This window comes from Microcaecilia unicolor, chromosome 1 (assembly GCF_901765095.1).
Source record: "Microcaecilia unicolor chromosome 1, aMicUni1.1, whole genome shotgun sequence".
Lineage (NCBI taxonomy): Eukaryota > Metazoa > Chordata > Amphibia > Gymnophiona > Siphonopidae > Microcaecilia > Microcaecilia unicolor.
The window spans coordinates 116,414,675-116,439,120 of NC_044031.1; the positions used below are offsets into that span (position 1 = coordinate 116,414,675).

At 40.3% G+C, this 24,446-nt stretch overlaps 1 protein-coding gene across 1 annotated transcript in view; it reads right to left on the minus strand.

The window, feature by feature from the left end:
- Window positions 1-24,446, minus strand: part of CACNB2 (calcium voltage-gated channel auxiliary subunit beta 2) — a 765,511-nt gene that overhangs the window by 65,959 nt on the left and 675,106 nt on the right. Inside the window, exon 6 of the mRNA XM_030199481.1 lies at window positions 8,800-8,875. Within this exon, the coding sequence (XP_030055341.1) occupies window positions 8,800-8,875 (76 nt within the window). The remainder of the gene's footprint in view (window positions 1-8,799; window positions 8,876-24,446) is intronic.

Consider the following 24,446-nt stretch of genomic DNA (forward strand, 5'->3'; position numbering starts at 1 on the left):
TGACAAAATAATTACGCAGCCTCTTTCCAGGATTTTATGCAACTAGGAACTGCACTATTTGAAGATTAAGAAGGATCTTCTTTCCTTTCCCTCACCAGACAACGTTCATATATATTCTTGCCACTATCAGCTTGAATATTCCCCATTTTGTCTTTCACAGTTAATTACTGTAACATTTTTCTAGAAGTGATTAAAATAGCACAATACCTCTTTAACCATAAATATAGTTCATGATCTGATACCTGAAGACAGGATTTGCTGAGCCATAAACAGAATTAGAACTCGTGATACAAGCTCACAGCCTAGAAACTTTCCATGATTAAGTGTAATGGGTGGACAAGGAAATTGTCATTTTTTCTTAAGAAAAGTATTTTAACATCCATGGTCTTTTGAGTAGGAGACAGCAGAACAGAAACTGAGTTCCTAATAATATTTTAGAAGGTGGTCAAAGCTAGAGAAAAGAACCTCATACTGCTTCAGTTGTGGGGGGGGGGGGGGGGGGGGGGGGGGGGGGGGTGGGGGGGGGGGGGGGGGGGGGGGGGGGGGGGGGGGGGGGGGGGGGGGGGGGGGGGGGGGGGGGGGGGGGGTCAGTTCATGCACATCTATTGGCTCCAATGGGGCCACGTTCTCTCACTGTATTTTGATAATGGTCAGGGGAGAAGGCAGTAAGAACAGCAAGAGAGAAATATACACAAAAGAAAAGGCATGGTAGATTGCCGAAGCAAGTGTATTTCCATGGGTCTGGATACCTGCAGATTTTTCACCTGGGGGTAATTCTATAAAGCAGGTGCTAACATTTACATGCCTGTTACATGCATAAATATTTAGAATACTACCCTATACATGTGTATGTGAACACATATGCACTTATATGATATGCACGTTATTCTGCAACCACGAGTGCATTTATGATAACTTGTAGTTTGCAGGTAGACATACACATGGGTATCTTTTGGGCAGAGCACAGGAGGGTGCACAATCAAATCACTAAGTACAAAGGGGGTCTTTTACAAAGCCTTAGTAAAAATCATCTGGCGGTAAACACTGAGATGCCCATTATATTCCGATGGGCGACTCAGCATTTACTGCCAGCTGATTTCTCCTATGCGCTTAAAATGCTAGCGCAGCTTTGTAAAAGGCCCCAAATGAATTTGAAATCTGAATCAATAAGCTAGCTGTGATTTCAAATCAAAATCAGTCAACAAATGATTTCAAGGTACTACTGTTAAATGTAATTGTCATGGGACAGGATTACAGACTAATCCATCAATATTGATAAGCGTGAATATGTGAAATACAATTCTATTTATGGCAAGAATTAATATATAATAGGGTTTATGGATTTTGTAGCTTAGACTCAAGTTTAGACGGTGCCGGAGTTATTGGCCATCATAGTAAAATCCATGAATCCTAAGATTAAAATCCTCATCCATCAACAAATGATTTTTGATTTAATAACTGAAAAGATGCAAAATCACTTGAATATGAGATTTGAAATCTAAAATCAAAATCAGGGTAAAAGTGATTTCAATAAAAATAAAAAATCATATAAATTATTTTAATCGTTGTTTCAATTTACTTGATTTGAAATTGTAACATACAAAATAATCTAAGAGGCCCTTTTATGAAATTGTGGTAAGAAGTGACCTTAGAACGTCCTTACGTGGGTCATTCCTACGCGCTAAGGCCATTTTTACTGCATGGGTAAAATGGGCGCTTCTTCTATTTTTGAATTAATTTTCCCATTAGTACATGACCATTCGTTTGTGATCCCCCACCACTGCCACCCATTTTGTAGGCTGTAAGGGCTCATAGGCTTGGTTAATGTGCAGCAATGCAGCTGCGCTAACCAATTAGTGAAGAATACACCTACTCTCCACTCCCCAACTCACCCACAGTGCTACAAATTAAAATCTATTTTTTTATTGCATCTGAAGCATGTGCCGATCACAAAATTACCATGGGGTGCCTGAGCACGCCCTGCGATAAGGCCTTTTTTGCTGCAGTAAGCACGCATTTGTGCATACTGCAGCTTAGTAAAAGGGTCCCTAAGTTATGAGCGTATGTCTATAATTTAGGCACAAGCATTTATACTAGCAAAAGTGCTCACGCCTAAGTGCATATATATGTTTAAAATAGATGCCTAGTTTCCTGTATAGAATATGTGCCAATCAGCCACACTGTTATAGAATTACCATCTAGAGCATTAGAAGTATAAATACTGGTTAAATAATTGTTGAAACAGACTGAACCACAAGTTTATCTTTTTCAAAAAATAAAAAAAAGGGAGCTGGCCCATTGGCAGTGCTGTGGGTTCAGTTTCCAAGTCAGGTCTTTGTGAGACAGCATTCACAGGCCCCTGGGAGAAAGAAGCTTCAGGCATTGCGCAACAGGGTCCACTAGGGGGGGGGTCCTAGTTTGCAAGTACAAGATGGGATATATAAAGAGAGGGAGGAGGGACACCTGAGAGTTGTTAAGAGAGCCTCATGGCATCAAGAGAGGCTGGTTCTGATTTAGCAGAGAGCTCAGACGAGCAAAAGAAAGGATCAGGGGTGAAAGGAAACAGAAGCAAATAAAGGGCCCATTTTACTAAGCGGCAGTAAGCCCAACGCGAGCTTACCACTCATTAAACAAGAAGTACTGCTGGGTACTGCAGCAGTCTGGCGGTACTTCCCACCCCTAGCGCGCCGTCATAGCACGTTACAAAAATATATTTATTTTTGTAGTGCTAGACCGCCGCGTTAGCAAGGGAGCCCTTACCGCCACCTCACTAGCACTGCGGTATAAGAAGTTGCCTCAGTGCAAGTGAAAAACACGCGGCTACGCCAGTGCAGGCCCCCTTTTGCCACAGCTTGGTAAAAGGGGCCCAAAGTGATTGAATCACACTAGCATACATCACAGGATTGACAGAACTGGTCTGCTTTGTTTAATGAGACTTCCCTCAGTAGCCTATTATTCCATCAAAAAGGAGAAGCACTGCAGCTTCATTTCACTGAGTCACTCGACCAACCATCAATCCATTTCTAATGCCTAGAGCTGAGGAGCAGTATGATAGCTTCTCACTGAATACCAAAACGATAGGTCTTAAGGCAAAAACTGCAGGCACTAATGCTCATGATGCCAGGGGCAGTATAAACACAGCCGATGTCAATGTAAACTTACCGATTTCTGCTTCTGCTTAGCTGTAGCAGCATGGAAAAGGAACAAAGAACAACAAGGCATGCATGTTATGACTGGTCAAAAGACACAAACAGTTAACAGGACTAGTGATGTGGCGTGGTGCACTGTAGCAGGAGGACACATGGCAGCTTGGATGCTGGCGTTACCTTCTTAAAGAAGGGCATTCTTTTCTCTTTGGAGTGGGGTGATGTTACACTGTTTGCACAGGTTTTAGGGGAGCGATGGTTTGCCGGAATATCATTTTCTTCTGCCTCTAAGCCAGTGGCATCTATGTCTACAGCTATACACAGACAAATAATTCAAAATGATCAGGTAGGGAGCGGAGCAAGAACAGGTTAAAATAAAATTAAATTATATTGAAATTACTTGAAAGTCAAAAAAAATGTTTTGAACAGATTAAACTACTGGGTACAACACACACACTAGAAGAAAATCTGGAAGGTTCAGCACATTAGGGTAAATATATGCCCTATACACAACAACAGATAACATTCCAGAAAATAACACTGTTATATAAATGATTATTATATAAAAAATCTGATGCAAATAACACTGAATTATTCTGTAACAAACTGCCGAATTGGAAAGCTTGTATTTTGAATTTCAGACTGCAGTAGTAAATAAAATCTCAGTGATAATGTGTGAATTTGTTTTCTATTCTATTTTGTGAAGAGAAAACACAATAAATTAATTCAAGTAGAAACCAGAAGCAAGAGAAGAGAAGCATGAAAAGGGTCTTTACATTGGTACAATCAATTCACTACCACATCAAGGAGATAGGTGTAACCCTCACCTATCTTGTCTTATCTGATTTCAGATCCCAATCAAGGCTTAAGAACCCCACTGCATTAAAACCTCTACTGAAGTAACCATTTCAAATAAAACCTTCCAGAAACTTCCAGGAACCCCCTACCATCTCAAGCCTTAAGCACTAATAGCAATCCACAACCATACCACTCATCCCTGTGACCATTGTAAATAGCAACTAGTGATGAAATCTGCAGCTGGCTGCATCTTGTCCCTAACAGTGGTAGGTTGTTATGGATTTCTGGAAGGTTTAAAGGCCAGGATGGCATATACATCTTTTGTCAGTCTTTGAGACCTCAGGCATTGATCTTGATGTACAACGTACAGTATTTGTGCACATGAGATGGATATTACAATATCAGCTACATCACTCACATCTTAACATCCATTATTTAAAGATTTTATTTACATCCTCTCCCAATATTCAGCGCTATTTGGCTAGGAACGGCTCCTGGCTGGTTAAAAATCGTTTAACCAGCTAACCGCTAATATTCAGTGGGAGATAGTTGGTTATCTCCACTGGATATTCATGGTCAGCACACAACATCTATCTGGCTATTCACAAATATTCTAGCATGGCTAAGTTTAGCGGGCAAATCAGACTGCATAAATAGAATTCCTATCTTTGCCTGCTATTAACTTAATTAGTCAGCGTTAAATATTATATAGGCAGTTAGAGCAGACCAAAAAAACCCGTATATTCAGTGCTGGTCACCGGAATGCAGAGGCGGAACCAAGGCAAGATGTAATGTGAGGCGAGCTAAGATGCCACTGCCCCCCCAGGTCGAGATGCTGCCTCCTTTCCTTACTCCCCCTATTTCCTCATGTTTCAAAAGCTGGTGGTGACAGCGATTTCCATACATTGCCCTGCCGCTAGCACCCGCCTCTTCCCTTTAGTGCATCCGCTTCTGATGAAACAGAGTGCTGCCTGAGGCCCCTGCCTAAGGTGGTCTAATGGTCTGGCCGCCCCTGCCAAAACGGCTCAGCACTGACTATCCGGAGTTAGCACCGACCATGGCACTTAAGCAGGCTGCCTTCCGCTGGATGAATATCGGGCCCGATGTTCTCTCAGGGCCTTTTCTTAACTGACATGAGTGGCAGACTTATACTCACTCACTCAATCAAAGAACAGGATCTAGATCTAACTGAGAAGCATCACATTCTCCGTCGTCTGTATTTAGCTGTGATCACAAGATGGTTACTAATGTTCTACCTAGTTAAGTAATAACTTGATTTATATTCTCTGGTTGAAAAGCCAATTTGCATATCTTACACAATTCTTTTTTTGGGGGGAGGGGAGGGAATTAGTAAATGAGCATCTAAGGAAAAGACAACTCTGCACACTGCTGTAATTCATTTTGAACTGTTTCAGTTTATGTAAAATAATTGACTTGCAATATTACAGATATTCACAGGATCATTTATGGTGTAGTTCCCGAATATATGCTTGATCTGGTTGACCTACCACCTAGAAACAGTTCCAGTTTATCCCGATCCTACCTAAATTTACATTATCCTGATTGTAATGGCCTTAAATATAAATCTACTACCTATGCCTCCAACTTCTCCTACATAGGCACATAACTATGGAATGCTTTACCCAAATCAATAAAATCAACCCAGACTATTTAAATTTTAGAAAATTATTGAAGACCATCCTGTTCAGGAAGGCTTACTTTCCTGACTCAACCTAACCCACCCATTCCTGGTTTTCAGCAAGATTCATCAACCTTATTAACATGTAACTTTGTATTATCTTTTGCTACCTTACTTGTTTAAATTATACCTATTTGTCTATTACCTTACTCTTACATTGTTTAATTGTACTTTTCTGTACTGTAGTCTTCCCTACAGTTCTATGTAAGCCACATTGAGCCTACAACTAGTGGGAAAATGTGGGGTATAAATGTATTAAATAAATACAAATATTTGTGGCAGAGTTCCCTCTCACAAAACACTGTTCTGCCAGATATACAACTGCACCATGATAATTCCAGCAGGTCTAGGATATAAATTCACTAGAACATATTTTGTTTTGTAGTAAGTAGCTACGGTAACTGAAAAGTGAGTTAAAGAAATATATATCTTATAAAACGTTGGTTGAGCAAGACACAGAACCTTTCCATAATGTTTTCTTTTATCTTATCACTGAGTTTCCTTTTAGGCTTCATAATTTGGAACCTTTTTATTTTCATACTGTGTTTTTAGGCTACTCTTCCCATCACTCAGGCTGCTTGATTTTCATAGGTTTTCTGGTTTTCAGCTTTTATTAAAACCAGAACTTCCCAAACCTGCCCTGGGGACCCCATAGACAGCTGGATTTTAAGGATACCCACAATGAATATGCATTAAGTAAATCTGAATATACTGAGTTCCCAGTATATGAAAGTTTTCTCATACATGTTCACTCTCAATATTCTTAAAACTGTGGGATCAACAGGACAGATTTCAGAAGCCTTAAGGAAACCACTCAGATCTCTTATTCCATCAGATCTTCATTCGTTGGCTAATCCGAGACTTGGATCTTTTCTAACCCAGTTTCTTTTGAGTTTTTGGGTAACCAAGCAACAGGCTATCTGTTGCAATGACTAGTGTGATAAGCAAGCTATGTATGGTATGATTTAATTTGCAAAAGGAAAACACAGAATTTAACCTCTTTCCCCTCTTGCGTATATTCTACTTGGCAGATCCAAAGTAAACACAGATCATAAGGTCGTCTGACAAACTCACAGCTCCCACAAGTCTCAGAGAAACCTATTTCTATTCTCCCAACGTTTCATGTATTTTCATGTTCTTTCTGACAGCTCCATTAATATTCAGAATGCTATGATTTACGAGTCCTCCAATTGGATTCTACTTATAGCTTACTTGGACAATTGAAAAACTTGGTAAAAATGGCAACACTATTGAGGTATGTATGTAAAGTAATATAGCTGATACCTATGAATATGAATGTCACTGAAACGCCTGAACATGGGCTTTCTTGTGTATACACCTTCGGAAATATAAATTCACATCTACATTATTGCATATGTGATGCAAATATGTGGCAAACCTTTGAGGGCCCTTTTACTAAGGCGCGCCGAAAAATGGCCTACGCTGGTGCATTTTTCAGCACACCGGAATAAAGGCCTTTTTTTGCAGCTGAAAATGAATGTGCGGCAGTATTAAAACCACCGCACGTCCATTCTCAGCCTGAGACATTACCACCACCCACTGACCTTAGCAGTAAGGTCTCACGCGTTAACAGACAGTAATCGGCAGTGCACATAAACTGCCGATTACCACCGGGTAAGTGCCAATGGTAGACAATAGAAAATATTTTCTATCGCGTGTTTTGGACAGTTTCAAAAATGGAAATTACTGCCCGGGGCATGCAGTAGCTGGGCGCTCGTTCCAATTTAATGTATGTTGGACACGCCTTAGTAAAAGGGCCACTTTGTGAGGAAGAGATGAACACAATTCCGAATTTTTGTTTATAAGCTCAACCCAATTTTTTTTTTTGCCTAAAATTCATGCTGTTATTCACTCTTGGTACAATAGGCATGGTCTCACACATAGCTTACAACAGGAAGTATAGGGATGTGCACAGCAAAAGATTTAGGGGGTCTTTTACTTGCTAATCCAGAACTACCACAGCAAGCCTGGCAGTAGTTCCCACCCCCAGCGCATGCAATTTCCATTGCTACAAAAATATTTTTTATTTTTATAGTGCCAGTGTTCACCCCGACAGTAATCGGGCAGTGACACACACTACCTGGTTAACACCAGGTTAGCACAGGAGCCCTTACTGCCACCCATCAATAGGTGCTCCCCCCTGAAATGACTGCGCAGCAAAAAATGACAGCCTTTTACTTGCTGCGATAAAAGGAGGACTCAGAACACATTAAAAACACTCTTTTACCGTAGCTTTGTAAAAGGGGCCCTCAGTTTGGTTTGCCTTTGGTTCTGAAACCCATTAGTTCAACATCAAATACTGAATCATTCATCCTCATTGAGATTTATGGGGCCACAAAATTTTAACATTACAAGTTTATTAAAAACTTGTAAAAACATTTTGACAGGCATCTTTAACTCACTACAAGACATCAAGAGTGGCGGGAAGGCCCTATTACATCAAATAAGAGACCATGGATACTAACTCATGAAGATTACAAGCCACCATTAGAAGGCACAGCAGCACAACAGTGAATAAAGACTCCAAGGTACTGGAAGAGAGGCAAAGCAGCACCAACAGTGGTAGGAACACACCAGCTCTTGAGAAGAGGGATAAAATTACATTCTTCCAGAGTGACTTCACTGTGTCTGTAACCTATGGCTGCACCTTTGCTAATGAGACAAATAGTCATTCGTTTAAAATCGTGACCTCAGTCATTTGGTTTAACATTGGTGAAATGAATGGTAAAACACGACTGAGGCCTTTTGGTTCATCTGAAACTAAATGCATATCCCTTGGTAATACATACATACAATTTTTAGGCTACACTGTAACAGCTATACTGTTAGGGTGCAATGTTCTAAAACCATAAAACATTATCCATTGAAATGTAAATAGTATTAACTTGTCTTGCATCAATGTAATTCCACTTTCAAATAAAACAGGCCATTTCCCTAAGACACCGAGATATAACCACATACTTGCAAGGAACGGAAACACTTCAGATTTACATGCCCTCATTCTTGACTGGCCCACTGAAGGCAAAGACACAACCTTTTTTTGTTGAATATTACAACCCACAATAAATTAAAGATTAAGAATGAAAAGATGCTGGTGGGTACAGTGCTAAATCTATCTGAATAGATTGTATTTACCAGATGATGGAGGAGTTGATCTTCTGGAACTAGGCACCATGTCACCCAAACTGGAAGATGAATTTCCTCCTGTTTGCTAAAGTAATAAGATAAGCATAACAGGAATATTATTTCCTAGAACAATCCCTGACATATATAATAAATATGACTGATAAAATTATCAAAGATTCACAGCAGTTTAGTCCTTGATACAAAGATTTTCATATTATTTAAACCATTAGATCAAGTACTGCATATAATTCCTTATTAACAGGAACAGAGTCACCAGAAAAAGTTAAAATCAGTTATCTGCTTGCCAAGTCAGTCTTACATAGTACTTAAAATCCCCAATATAATAGTGTGGAGTTAAATTTTGAAATTGGACTAATTACTATTTTCTACCTTTGTCATTTTGGTTTTATGAATTCCATGACTGAAGAGAGAAATTAGTTTTTATACTTGCTACTCTGACAGAACATCAACACTGGTGAAAATATAAGGTTACTTGTGGTGAGTTCATTCACTTCCTGTAGTTTTGCTAGATAAATTTAAATCTTTAATATTTTTGTCAACACAAATCATGTACTCATCCTTTCTTCCCTGAATGAATTGGGAGCCACTTCCACTCCCTTCATGTGATCTGTTCTTATCTATCTAACCCCTCTCCCTCCTTTTTTAAACAATCATAGTTGAAACTTTTTATTATACACAATCTCTGTTACCAGTGTACTCTTTTTCAACCTACCTTCAGTCTCTAGGCAGTCTGAATTTTTTTTTTACTCCAGTCCATCTATGTAGGATGAAAGACTAATCTATAGCTATATTAGGTTAAATTGTATTGCATATATACCATCTTCATAGTAACATAGTAAATGACGGCAGATAAAGACCTGAACAGTCCATCCAGTCTGCCCAACAAGATAAACTCATTTACATGGTATGCAATACTTTATATGTTACCCGAATATGATTTGTCCCTGCCTTTCTCAGGGCATAGACCGTAAAAGTCTGCCCAGCACTGTTCCTGTACTAAAAGTTCTGATGCTAATGTCAAAACCCCTTAAAATTTACACTCCAGCCCCTCCTTATCTATTCAGTCATGATGAGGGCACAGATCGTAGAAGTCCGCCCTGCACCGGTTTTATTGTCCAAATACCGGCGTCGCCACCAAATCTCCGCTAAGATTCCATAGATCCATTCCTTCTAAACAGGATTCCTTTGTGTTTATCCACGCATGTTTGAATTCAATTATCGTTTTCATCTCCACCACCTCCCACAGGAGGGCATTCCACGTATCTACTACCCTCGTCCATGAAAAATGTTGGAATGTAATTGTATTTTACATGCATTGCCTGTCACCTATTATTTCTCTGTGATTACTCTGTGACCTCTGATGTGAATTACTTAGAGAGGTCACACAGCTATGCAACTTCCTGTGGGGGTCAGATGCAGCACATGGAGCACATGGAGCTCATGATCTCTCCTAACCTGAGAGGATCTATGGTGGTGTGAGCATCCATTACCATCTAAGCACATGGAAGGAGCTGATAATACAAATGTATAGTAATATGTATATATAAGCCTGTCTGATTATAATCTAACTGCAAACTGTGAGTAAACAGATGTTTTGTTACTTCAACTTAAAGTGACTCAGCAGTGAATTATTCAGGGGTGAATGAGAGAGAGATGAAGAAAGAAATTAACATTTCTAAAGCTGAAGCTGTGTGTACTAAAATCTGCTAATTATTTACTACAAATAATCCAACAAAAGGGTTATGGGCCCAGGGTCCAGGAATTGAAAAAGAAGAGCAATATTACCAGGCAGAAAAAAAGGCCACATTTTTCTCTTAAGTTTTAAAGGAAAGATTCAGTCTGTCTCTCTCTCCCCCACACAGCAGACAGAAGGCTAAGAAAATGGCTGAGGGAAGAAATTCACCATTTTCTATTCTCTCAGGTGCCTAAATTAACTGAGTTTAATTATCAGCAGTGGGAACTAAGATTCATATGTCTCCTTCGAGCAAAAGGATTATATATATGCTTAGATCAAGACAGAACAGCTGAAAAATATGGCTGAATGGGACAATGCAAACTATTATGTGAAGTGCATGCTTTTGGGAAGCTCTCTCAGAGGAAACAAGCCATATTAGTAGAGGGAAAAGATACACCAAAGGACATTTTATGTAAGCTGAGAACTATGTATGCAACTACATATGCAAAGCAGCAACCAATTTGGTTGGCAGAGTTGAATGACAACCAAATTAAGGGATAAAAGTAATGTAATGATCACATTATGCATCTTATGTCTTCATTTCAAAAGCTAGAACTTCTGGAATTCCCATGTGTGATGCATTGAAAGAGCATGTTCTTTTTACCTCACTATAAAAGAAGTTTGATGTTTTTAGGTCTGTAAATGAGGCCATTGAAGGGCAATCTTTTGAACAGACAACATCAAAACTAAGGCAGGAATGCATAATAAATGATTCTGAGGAGATGTGTTCTCAAAGCAAGTCAGAGAGAAATGAACAAATTTCTTGGCAAAGAACAGAGGAAGGCGGAGCTATGGGAAAACTCCACCCAAGGGCAAGCTGATTTGCTACTCATGTGGAAAGGAGGGACATGTATCTAAATGGTGTAAGGAAACACAAAACACTCCCTCTAGCTCACCTAAGCCAATGGAACTAAAGAATTTTCAAACCAGGAAATGTATGAAGGACAAAGATAAAACACAAGGGCTTTCTAATGGCAGAAAAATCTTTGACTATGGTAAATAATAATTCAAATGAAAGTACTTGGATTTTGGATTCAGGGAGCACATGCCATTTAACCAATTGTAAAGATTTCTTTCAGGAAATGTGTCCAGAGGAAGGTATTCTTAAAACTGCAAACGCAGGGACTGCTAAGATCAAGCAAAAGGTATTGGATTCTTAAAATGCAAAGTGTCTAATGAAGTTAAAGAAATTCCTGTAAGTGATGTCTTGTATATTCCCCAAGCAGTTGTGCAATATGCTTAGTGTATCTACATTAGATAGAAGGGATTTGTGATTCATTTTGAAAACAGTAAGTGCACAATCTCTAAAAAGTGAATGAGGTATGCTGAAGCTTTTATGCATAATGATGTTTATAAGCTGAACAATTTCAGGTGAAGCCTCACATATGGCGCAAGTAAGGAAGAATGATGGTAAATGTAGTCTGGAAATCTGGCACCGCCGCCTGGGACATCGTGATTCTAAGGTGATCCAGGATCTTTACAGTAAGCAACTGGCCACCGGCATTCAGATAAGTGGCAGATGCTGGTAAAATGGAGAAATGCATAGACTGTGTTACTCAAAAAGGTGTGAGACCCTCATTTCCTGCATACCAGGAAATAGGAGTAATAAAGTGCTGGACTTAATACACAGTGACTTATGTGGACCGTTTAATATCCCATCATTGGGAAATAACAGATTTGTGCTAATATTCTTGGATGAGTTCTCTAGATATTGTTGGCCTATTTGCTGAAAGAGAAAAGTCAAGTCACAGACATGCTGAAGAATACGTAGCCATGGTGAGCAACAAATTTGAAGAAAACCAAAGGTTCTTCAGACCGACAATGGTGGTGAGTTCACTTCACAAGCATGCGCACATTTCTAGAACAAGAAGGCTTCAGCATATCACAACAGTAGCTTATACACCAGAGCAAAATTCTGTTGCAGAGAGAAAATTTAGGTCACTTGTGGAAATGACCAGATGTATGCTGTCAGATAGCAATCTCCCTAAAAGACTATGGGGGGAAGCCATTCTCACAGCAGTGTACCTACAAAACAGAATGCCAACTAAAGGCGCTCAGCGCACACCCACATGAGGAGGTCATGGCATGGTAGGAAAGCCCAACCTGTCACACTAAGAACATTTGGAAGTACAGCATGCTCATGTACCAAGCAAAGAAGGCATAAGCTGGATTCCACAACAGAAAGGGGCATTTTAGTTGGCTATGCTCCAGGACACAAAGGATATAGAATTTTGAATCTGAAAACTGGCATTGTTGCATAAACATGTTACATATTTTGATGAAAACAAAAGGGGTTGAGTAAAGGCTGGATATCCCAGATGAGCCTTATCATCCAGAATATGAAACTAGAACCATAATAGACATGCCAGTGTATATAAATGCATACCAAGGCAGAATGTCTGAAAGCAACTCACCTGTATCTAACGAGGAACAGGCAGAGGAAGCAGACACAGAAAGGATCATTGAAGAAGACAGTACAGTTGGAGAGGGGAATCAATTGGAGAAGGACTCTCAGATTTAGAGGATGCAGAAAGGTCAGACCAACCTGTTGTCAGACGCTCATTCAGGGAAACAAAGGTGTTCCACCCCTAAGACTGTCTTACCTAACAAAGTCAGCAGAAGCTCAAGAGCCCTTAACATGGGATGAGATTGAGAAAATGCAGCAGAAGAAGCTGCTGAATGGCGTAAAGCTGCACAAGAAGAAATTGATGCATTGGATAAAAATAATACTTGGATTCTTACAAAATTACCTCCTGGCAAGAAAGCTATAGGATGCAATGGGTATTCAAGTTAAAAAGGAATGCACAAGGAAAAGTGGAAAGGTATAAAGCCAGATTAGTCGCAAAGGGATATCTTCAAAAATATGGAGAAGATTTTGATGAAGTGTTTGCACCTGTAGTGAAAACACACGACAATCAGAACACTTCTGAGCATTGCAGTCTCAAAAGGCATGCAAGTCAACCACATTGATGTGAAAACAGCGTTTCTTCATTGGAGAAATAACTGAAGACTTGTACATGGAACAGCCAACAGGTTTCATAAATACAAAACAAAGACAGCTAGTGTGTAAATTAAACAAAGGTCTTTGTGGATTAAAGCAAAGTGCAGAATGTTGGAATGACAAATTGCATGAAATATTGACAAATTTAGGATTTAAGCAAGGTGAAGCAGATAAATGCTTGTACACTAGGTGCACAAATGGACAATATGCATACATTTTAGCTTTTGTTGATGATCTGCTCATTGCAAGCAAAAGTGAGCAAGAGTACAAGGACATTGTAAAGTGTTTAAACCACAGTGTTGAGATAAAAGAACTTGGTAATGTGTCATACTATCTTGGTATAGAAATTGAGAAACAAAATGATGGTTCTTATCTTCTAAGCCAGAAGCAGAAAATAAATGAGCTTATTGAAAGTTTAGGTATGCAAGATGCCCAAGTTGTAAGCACTCCCATGATCACTGATTTTCTGAAGGATGAAACAGTAAGAGAACCTTTACCAGATAACATCCAATATAGATCAGCCATAGGTAAGCTTTTATATCTAGCTACCACATACAGGGCTGATATAGCAAATGCAGTAGGAATTTTGAGCAGAAGGGTCAGCTCACCTACCAAATCAGATTGGACTGCAGTTAAAAGGATGGTAAGGTATTTAAAGGGTACCATTGATTGTAAATTAAAGATTTCAGCCAATAGTAATCCAAAACTAATATGTTACTGTGATTCAGATTGGGCAGGGGATCATTCTAATTATAAATCCACAAGTGGATATGTGTTTATGTATGGAAATGTACAAATTTCATGGGCCAGTCATAAACAAAGTATTGTGAGTTTGTCTTCTACAGAAGCTGAATATGTGGCTGTATCGGAAGCGTGCAGAGAACTGATGTGGATTGAAAAACTTTTGCTGGATTTTGGAATAGCTGAAAAGAGACCAATCCAGATAATGGAAGATAATCAGAGCTGCATCCGACTGTCACAGAATGACAAGGTTCAGTCACGCACCAAGCACATCGCAACGAAATACCACAACGTGCGAGAGTTGGCAAAAGAAGGGGTCATCAGTCTACACTATTGTCACACCAGTGAGATGACAGCTGACATCATGACCAAACCGTTACCCAGAGAACGTTTTGTGAATCTGCGTATAAAGCTTGGACTTTGTATGAATAAATAATTGCATGACAGTTATGCATGAGAAGGGGTTTGTTGGAATGTAATTGTATTTTACATGCATTGCCTGTCACCTATTATTTCTCTGTGATTACTCTGTGACCTCTGATGTGAATTACTTAGAGAGGTCACACAGCTATGCAACTTCCTGTGGGGGTCAGATGCAGCACATGGAGCACATGGAGCTCATGATCTCTCCTAACCTGAGAGGATCTATGGTGGTGTGAGCATCCATTACCATCTAAGCACATGGAAGGAGCTGATAATACAAATGTATAGTAATATGTATATATAAGCCTGTCTGATTATAATCTAACTGCAAACTGTGAGTAAACAGATGTTTTGTTACTTCAACTTTAAAGTGACTCAGCAGTGAATTATTCAGGGGTGAATGAGAGAGAGATGAAGAAAGAAATTAACATTTCTAAAGCTGAAGCTGTGTGTACTAAAATCTGCTAATTATTTACTACAAATAATCCAACAAAAAAATAGTTCCTGACATTACTCCTCAGTCTGCCCACCTTCAACCTCAATTCATGTTCTCTAGTTCTACCACCTTCCATACTCCGGAAAAGGTTCATTTGCAGATTAATACCTTTCAAATATTTGTAAGAACACCATGTTCATATATATCCTTCTGAAAAATAATTCTAGACATGGGACTCGAAATCGGGTTTATCGGAACAAAAGATATCAGAGCTTTATGGCGAGTGACAGGTTATTTGTCACACCTGAGGACCGCATGGACACTGATTGGATACAGATACAAAAGTTACATAAAGCTATCATTAGAAATCAATATCATGCCAAAACTCTCATTGAATATTGCCATACTATGCGAATCCCGTGAGGGTTAAGACTTTACAAAGAACCAAGGTTTTTAGAGGAGAGAGACTATGAGGCTCATTTTCAAAGCACTTAGCCTCCCAAAGTTCCATAGAAACCTATGGAACTTAGCCTCCCAAAGTGCTTTGAAAATATGCCTCTATGTCAAGCAGTGGAATGAAATCTTATCTAGATGCTCCTTGGACTTAATGCTCTTAACTGTGGATAAACTTAATAGATTAATTAAAGATCAACAGGAGGAACTATCTACAGAACAGTCCACCATTAAATCAGGGATTCCTATAGCAGAGTTTGATCAACAGCTTCAGCAACATGAGAGCCAGATGAATAAATATGCAACAGAAATCCGGGCAGTAAAAATAGCTAAGTTTAAGCGCGATGAAATGGATTACACCAAGGGATACGTGTTCCCCTGGATGGACACGACAAGAAAATCCAGACATCTGAGAAGAATCAAAAGAGTAGCTTTTAACACCTCCAGCGGAACCTTGAGTGATGAATCAGCATCACCGGAGACAGATGTACCATTGCCTTGTGAACCGGAGATGGGGCAGCAATCGATGGCACAAGCCAAGAACCCTTTAGTTCCACCTTTACCCGAGCATGTTCCTCCCAAGCTATTAAGAGCCAGAAAACAGAAACAACCCAACAAACAGTGATATTTAACCTGTCAAGCAAAATATTAACACCCACACAGTTACAAGTGTTAAGCCTTGGATTGTCATTTGTGCCTACACACAGATATGATTCATACCAAGCAAGAAGACATTTGCACAAGTTTTTCAGGATGTTGAAGCTTCGATTATATTTTGATAATTATCAAGATGATCAAGAACAACTTATTGGAGGTGATACATCGTTTATTAGAAAACATCATCTTCCATCTATCTGGTTACCACCAGGCCCACTGGTCCATATTATAGAAACCTATTTCCAATTAGTTATGAAGGAAGTAACAGATCTGGAAAAGTTCAGACGAAATCCAGTTGACAACTTGACTCAAGACCAGTGGAATGCATTGATGGATCTGCAGCAAGACCCCACATTAGTTATTTTGAGAGCTGATAAAGGGGGCGCCACAGTATTACAGGATAAAAATCAATATCATACGGAGGCGTATCACCAGTTATCAGATTCTTTATACTAAAGGACCCTCTCATCGGATCCTACTTCACAATATCAGTTGGAATTAAGGAGTATTTTGATTGCAGCCAACCAGAAAGGCATCATTACACTTAGAGAATTTAAATATTTGTACAGATCCTTTCTGGTGGTTCCGCGGATATACTTTACACCCAAAATTCATGTCTATACAATATCCTTCTGGTAGGGCTATAGTACTGGTAGACAATCATTATATGAACCGTTATCGCAGTATCTGGATCATTTTTTGCAGCCTTGTTTACAGGACATACCATCTTATTTGAAAGATTCTACTCACCTGTTACAAATATTGGATACTATCAATTTTCGGACAGACACTGAATACACTTTTGCAACTTTGGATGTTCAATCACTTTACTCCAGTATTCCTCAACAAACTGCATTACAGATTTTGGATTTATATATCCACAAATTAGAGATATTCATAGATAAAAAGCAATTTTTGAACACCATTGGGGAACTAGTCCTACGCCGTAATTACTTCTGTCTGGAACAATAATTTTTTTCTGCAAATAAAGGGGGTTGCCATGGGCGCTACTGTAGCGCCCACGGTAGCATGTTTAAATATGGCAGAATTTGAAAAAACTCATGCATACACTTCACAACATTTCGCTAAGGTGACAGTATGGCGTTGATTCATAGATGATATACAACTAGTGTGGAATGAAAGTCTGAGTGAATTGGAAGACTTCTTGGGGGTCCTCAACAATTGGGACCCTAACATCAAGTTCACTTCGAATATTGGCGATCAAGAAGCTGATTTCCTAGATGTACACATTCCGTTACATCAAGGAAAGATAATTACATCTTTATTGAAAAAACCAACAGATAGGAACATGATAATACATTATTCAAGTTTCCACCCGAGACCACTTAAAAATGGCATTCCGGTGGGTCAGTTCCTTTGTGTCAAACGATTGTGCAGTGAACAAAAGACATTTAAACATCATGCTCAACAAATGACCAAAAAGTTCAAACAACGGGAGTATCCCACCACAGTGATAAAAAAATGCACGGAAGAGAGCACAAAATGCTCATAGAGACTGGTTATTAGCACCACGTGCCAATATTACAGAGCCCAGTAAGACGCTACAGTGCATTTTACCATACTCTTCTACTGATATTGCAATTAATAAGATTATTCAAAAACATTGGCCGGTTCTACAACTTCACCCACAGTTTAAAAATAGACCCCGCATGGCATACAAAAGAGCAAGAAATATGGGAGAACTTTTGTCTATTTTTAGATATAGGGACAGTCTGTTAGAACCTGGAGCAAGAGGTCACAGTAGCTGTCAAAATTGAACTTATTGTCAGTGGCTTAGCTAGGTGGGGCTCCAGGGGAGCGACTGCTCCCCCAAATGTACTTCGAACAGCACTGGCGCCTATTTTTCAGGAAGTCAGTCACACCTACACAGTGCGCATGTATGCCTCTCCGCTCCCCCTGGCGTCACAACCTGGCTACGCTTCTGCTTATTGTATGTATGCAATGAATGTGGATAGTGTCATCAATGCTGCTACTGGTAAAAGGTTTGACTTGCGATTGAAAACAGATTGCAATACATCACAAGCACTTTATGCTATCTGTTGTCCGTGTTCAATGTGGTATATCGGACAAACACATAGGAAAGTCAAACAACGTATAGGGGAACATCTTAGCAATATATGGACCAATAAAGTAGAAGCACCCCTAGTAACACACTGGTTTACAAAGGAGCATTCAGAAATGGATTTAAAATATGTAGTGTTAACTAGGGTCCATTTACGCTGGGGTGGAGATATTACAGCTGCCTTGAAACAACAAGAACAAAAATGTATATATCTGTGGGATACAGTATACCCCAAAGGTCTTAATAAAGAAATTGAGTGGTTAACTCTCTAACTTCAGAGTTTGTATCATATGACTACGTAATTACTATCAGGGTTATCAGCTGTGAGGTTGACCTATAAAATAAGCACGATTCACAAGTTTTGTGGTCGCAGTAGCAGGGAGAAGCAAGCACAGAGATCTCTTCGGAGTAGGAGGTACAGTTCTCAAATGGCTCAAAGAATTCTTGACCACAAGATCTTACCAAGTAACAACGAACGCGGACATATCACCCCCATGGATACCTGAATGTGGAGTTCCCCAAGGATCCTCCCTCTCACCAACTCTCTTCAACCTAATGATGATACCTTTAGCCAGACTTCTAGCCTACAACAACCTCAACCCCTACATATATGCAGACGATGTCACAATTTATATCCCGTTCAAACATGATCTAAACGAAATCACCAATGAAATCAACCAAAGCCTCCAGATCATGCACTCCTGGGCAGATGCATTCCAGCTCAAACTCAACGCAGAAAAAACACAATGTCTTGTACTCACTTTTCAACACAACACAAACAACTACTCCACCATAACCACACCATACTGTTCTCTTCCTGTCTCACAAAATCTGAAAATCCTTGGAGTTACCATTGATCGAAACCTCATACTCAAGGCCCACGTGAAGAATACGATGAAAAAGATGTTCCACTCCATGTGGAAACTCAAAAGAGTAAAACCTTTCTTCCCGAGAGACATCTTCCGTACCCTGGTACAGTCTATGGTAATAAGTCATCTAGACTACTGCAATGCACTATATGCTGGCTGTAAAGAACAGACTATCAAAAAAACTCCAAACAGCCCAGAATACCGCAGCCAGACTCATATTTGGAAAAACTAAATATGAAAGCGTAAAACCCTTAAGAGAGAAACTTCACTGGCTCCCACTCAAGGAACATATTGCATTCAAGATCTGCACAATTGTACATAAAATAATCCACGCAGACGCTCCAATCTACATGCTAAACCTCGTGGACCTGCCCCCCAGAAACGCCATAAGATCAGCCCACAAATTTCTCAATCTGCACTTCCTTCCCCAGCTGTAAAGGACTAAAATACAAGCTGATACACGCCACCACCTTCTCTTACCTGAGCACGCAGTTATGGACTGCATTACCTACAGCCTTGAAAACTATTGACGAAATAACCAACTTTCGCAAATCTCTGAAGACTTATCTCTTCAACAAGGCCTACAAAGAGAACCCATAGCCTTACAAAACTACCTCATCAACCCAGCCAGTTATTAAAGTTCACAGTCTATACTATCCTGCCTAACACCTTCCTTCTCTCTTTTCTTACTTAATCTTTGTACAATATCAACTGTATTTGATATCATGGAATGACTATGTCATAACAAAACTGTGTAAGCCACATTGAGCCTGCAAATGGGTGGGAAAATGTGGGATACAAATGCAATAAATAAATAAATAAATAAATACATAAATACATAAATCAATCCTTATAGTATTAGAGTTAAAGCTTGATTATAGGATATGCTAAACTAATATATATGTCTGCAGTTTTCTTTAATAGTTTTGGAATACATTCCCTTGAAAAAGCCTATATGGTGAAACGTGGCTCCATGTCAAAAAAAAAAAAAACGGGGATAGCGATGGAGTATGAATTTTAATCAGAAAGCACTACATCAAGGGTGACACAGTGCAGCAACAGCCCACACATTCTTCTTACCAGCTAAGATAAGTAAAAGCAGTCATTTATTAGAAATATCACTACATATGACAGCACAGATTTGAATGCCTTGAAGATTGGATAGGAAGGAAGGGCCAGTGCTGTGATGTTTGGTGGCTGTTTGCTTACTCCGTAACATACGGTTATAAGGCACTACAGTAATATATTGAGCACTGCAAATAAAAAATATGTATCTACAAGATATTTGTAGGAATTTCTGGTGCAATTGATATATTGAGTTTATTCACTAGCGCCAGTTTGTTTTTCATTTGATCCCAAATTGATAGATTCAATTTTAACTTCCAGACCCTCGACCATTCTTCTAACTTTCGGAGATCCCTTCTCATCGTTTCTACTCCCTCCAGGGTATCCACTCTACTGGCTATCTTCGTGTCATCCGCAAAAAGGCAAACCTTTCCTTTCAACCCTTCAGCAATATCTCTCACAAATATATTAAACAAAATGGGCCCCAGCACCGACCCCTGAGGAACCCCACTGCTCACCATCCTTTCCTCCGAGCGGATTCCATTTACCACCACCCTCTGCCACCTGTCGGTCAATCAGCTTTCTACCCAGTTCACCACTTTCGTTCGGTCCTCTTCCTCAACGTCTGACTCAATATGGTTTATAATGAACAAGATAATACAGTTATGATAACAAAATAGACCAATAAATTATAACAGTATATTAGTCATACAATATTCCTTTCTATAGGGTCTTTCTCACTATAGAACACCATGTTCATATACACTATAGAACCTTTATCACTTAAGAACACCATGTTCACATATATCCTTCTGAAAAATAATTCTAAACAAAAAACACATATGTTTAATACCAACTCCAAAAAAATTCAACTTCTCTCATGCTCTTCTGTATTGCAACTTGCCTGAAAGCAGCTTTCTTGGCTGTCCTCTCACCATTTCAAACTTAAAACAGAACTTATGTTCTTTCCTCATTATATCTCCTTTCCAACCCTTCCATCTGGCAAAGTAATCATATATGGCAGGTCTCCATCTTTCTTTGCTAAAATGTGAATATTATTCTCAACTCCCATTTCATTCTGAAACTTCAGCTTGACAGTACATCCATTTCTCTCTATATAACTAACAAATTTCTCGTGAAAGCATAAAGGATAATGATGATAATATATAACAAAGCACCTATGTGAAATGTCCAAAAGGGAGCCCATTTCATAAAGGCATCATATTGTAGGAGTTGTAGAGCTCCATTTTACATAGAATGTAGAGATTGGAATTGGGCCCTCCAGGTCAGGACAAGCTCAGTTCTCCTGGTATTTTAGAAGAGAAGCACACATGTTTTTAGTGGTATATGTAGGATAGCAGCAGAGCTGCCAAGGGGTCCCGATTTTTGAGAGGGAGATTTTAGTACATGCCCCAGCCACACCCACTTTGCCTTGGCTCCACCCACTCTGCCTTATGTCATCTTGAATTTCTTTTGATGTAGGCATAGGGGAAAAAAGATTTTAAATGCTCCCAGGTTTCAACCCAATTCATGTTTAATATGGGATATAAATTATATAAATAAGCAAATAAATAAATAGAAACTCTGAATGTTGAGCACCTGATTCTTATAACATGATGTCTGTTTTAGAGGCCATTTATCTCTGCACAAATATAACTGTGCTAGGGTGTCCCTATAACCAGTCCCTTCAAATGATACACTGATTACACTTTCTAACAAATGACTACTCTACCTATGAAAAGTTATTCCCTTATTATACTTCCTCTGTGTACATCTGTATACCGAACAAGCCAACAATGTTTGAAAATATAAGTGAGATTAAAAAATGCTACCAACAATATAAGAATGACAACGTGGATGCAACAGCTCAGAGGTTACCATTTACTTACTTTGTTGAAGAAGAAACGAAGACCAACCATTGGCTTCAACTTTTCATCCCAACAGTCTTCCTCCACGATGCAGCCTCTGCACTGTGCAACAACTGCGACCAAAAAAAAAAGCAAAAAGCAAACGAGGGGCCGCAGCAGCCTTCAGGCATGTGCTGTCGGCTCTGCTGGTCCTCTGCCCCCGCTGACATCAACTTCGAGTTCCAGGGGCAGAGGACCGGCAGAACTGATAGTGTATGCCTGAAGGCAGTGTGTGGCTCCGCGTTTCCTTTTTTTTTCCGCTGCTGCAGGACGGAAGCAGCAGCAGCAGTGGTGGTGGTAAGAAAAAATTATTATATCTCCGCGGGAGACTTTCCCGCTTTGGTGGGAGGGCGGGAGATGGCCCGCTAAATGCAGGAGACTTGGCAGGTCTGCAGCAGCCATTTTACCAATATACTCATTGAAAAAATAAACAGCATGAACCTAGTAGCTTCCATGTGGCGATGTCGGCACTTATGTGTGGATGTGGTGATTTTGTAACTTCCATGTGTATCAACCCCACACACACCAAATATGTAGTGGGTCCTTAATTTTAACTTGATTTCAATTTCGGAGGTGGACATAAACCACACAGGATAAAGGAGAATAGCTTCCTTCATCCCTCATGTAAAGCCCTTGCTGAAATGAGCACTATTTTAAAGCCTAAGGGGTCCTTTTACTATGCTGCGGTAAAAGGGAGCCTGTGCTAGCATCAGCACGTGTTTTTGATGCAAGCTGAGGCCCTTTTTTTATAGCAGTAGGTAAAAAAGAAATGGCCATGTGGTAAGTGAACCACTTGCTGCATGGCCATTTCAGGGGGAGGGGGGGACACTTAGGTGGCAGTAAGGGCTCCCGTGCTAACCCAGCAGTAATTGGAAGCTACTCAGTGGTGTGCTGATAAATGTTTAAAAACAGGTTCTCTCCCCCGTCCTCCTCTGCATCCCCCCCTCCGAATTGCAGAGCTGGCTATAGCCGGGGAGTGAGCCTGGGGGGGGGGGGGGGGAGGGGGCAAGGCATTAATCCAGGAAAAAAAATTTAAATGATCCCAGGTTCCAATCTAATTCATGTTTAATATGGGATAAAATGCCATAAATAAGTAAATAAATATAAACTTTTAACGTTCAGCACCTGATTCTCAAAGTGGACATATTTCAAACACTATAATGAAAATAAAATTATTTTTTTTCTACCTTTGTTGTCTGGAGACTTTGTTTTTCTGATCATGCTGGCCCAGTATCCGATTCTGCTGCTATCTGTCCTCTTAACTCCATTTCTAGGGCTTCCTTTCCATTTATTTATTTACTTTCTGCCTTTCTTCTTCATTTCTTGCCCTACATCTGTAAGTAAAAGCTGGGTTCTCTGCAGACTTGACTGTCCAGTGGACCCAGCTTCTGCCTATTTTCTTCATCCATGTGCAGTTTTTCTCCTCTCTTCCTTTTCCCTCATTTCATCTTCTTCCTCACTCTTCCCTCCCCTCCATCCATGTCCAGCAACCCTCCTCTCCCTCTCCTCTCCCCTCCCCTCCATCCACCCATGTCCAGCAACCCTCCTCTCCCCCCTGCCCTCCCCTCCATCCACCCATGTTAACCATCTCCTTCCAGCCTCCCCCCACCATCAGCCTATGTCAACCATCTCCCTTCTAGCCCCTCCCCTACTCAATGCTAGACATTTCCTGCCTTCTTTCAGGCCCCCCTATTCCTGATCCCCCGCTCCCCAGGTCGTCCATCATCTCCTGTCTGTCCTCAGCTCCCCGATAGCCCTCGTTTCCTTCCTGCCGCCGCCCTGCCTTTAAATATTGTATTTTTCCTTGAGTTGCGGCGCCGGCATTGAAAGCAGCAGGCTCAGCTCCAGCATTCCCTCACATGGTTCCGCCCTCTTCTGATGTATTTCCTGTTTCCGTGAGGGCGGAACCATGTGAGGGAAGGCTGGAGCCGAGCCGAGCCAAGCCTGCCGCTTTCAATGCCGGCGCCGCGACTCGAGGAAAAATACAATACTTAAAGGCAGGGCAGCTGCAGGAAGGAAACGAGGGCTATCGGGGAACTGAGGGCAGACAGGAGATGATGGATGACCTGTGGAGTGGGGGAGCCTGCAGCTCGCAGGTGGGGGGAGGAGAGGCAAGCTGGCTCGCACTCGGTAAACAACTGGTTTGCAAGATGGCAATAAATTTAACATCCGGCTCTTGCAAGCCAGTGCAAGCCGGCTCCAGCACACCACTGAAGCTACTATTCACTTCCATATTTTTCTATTTTCTGCTAATTTCACCAATTG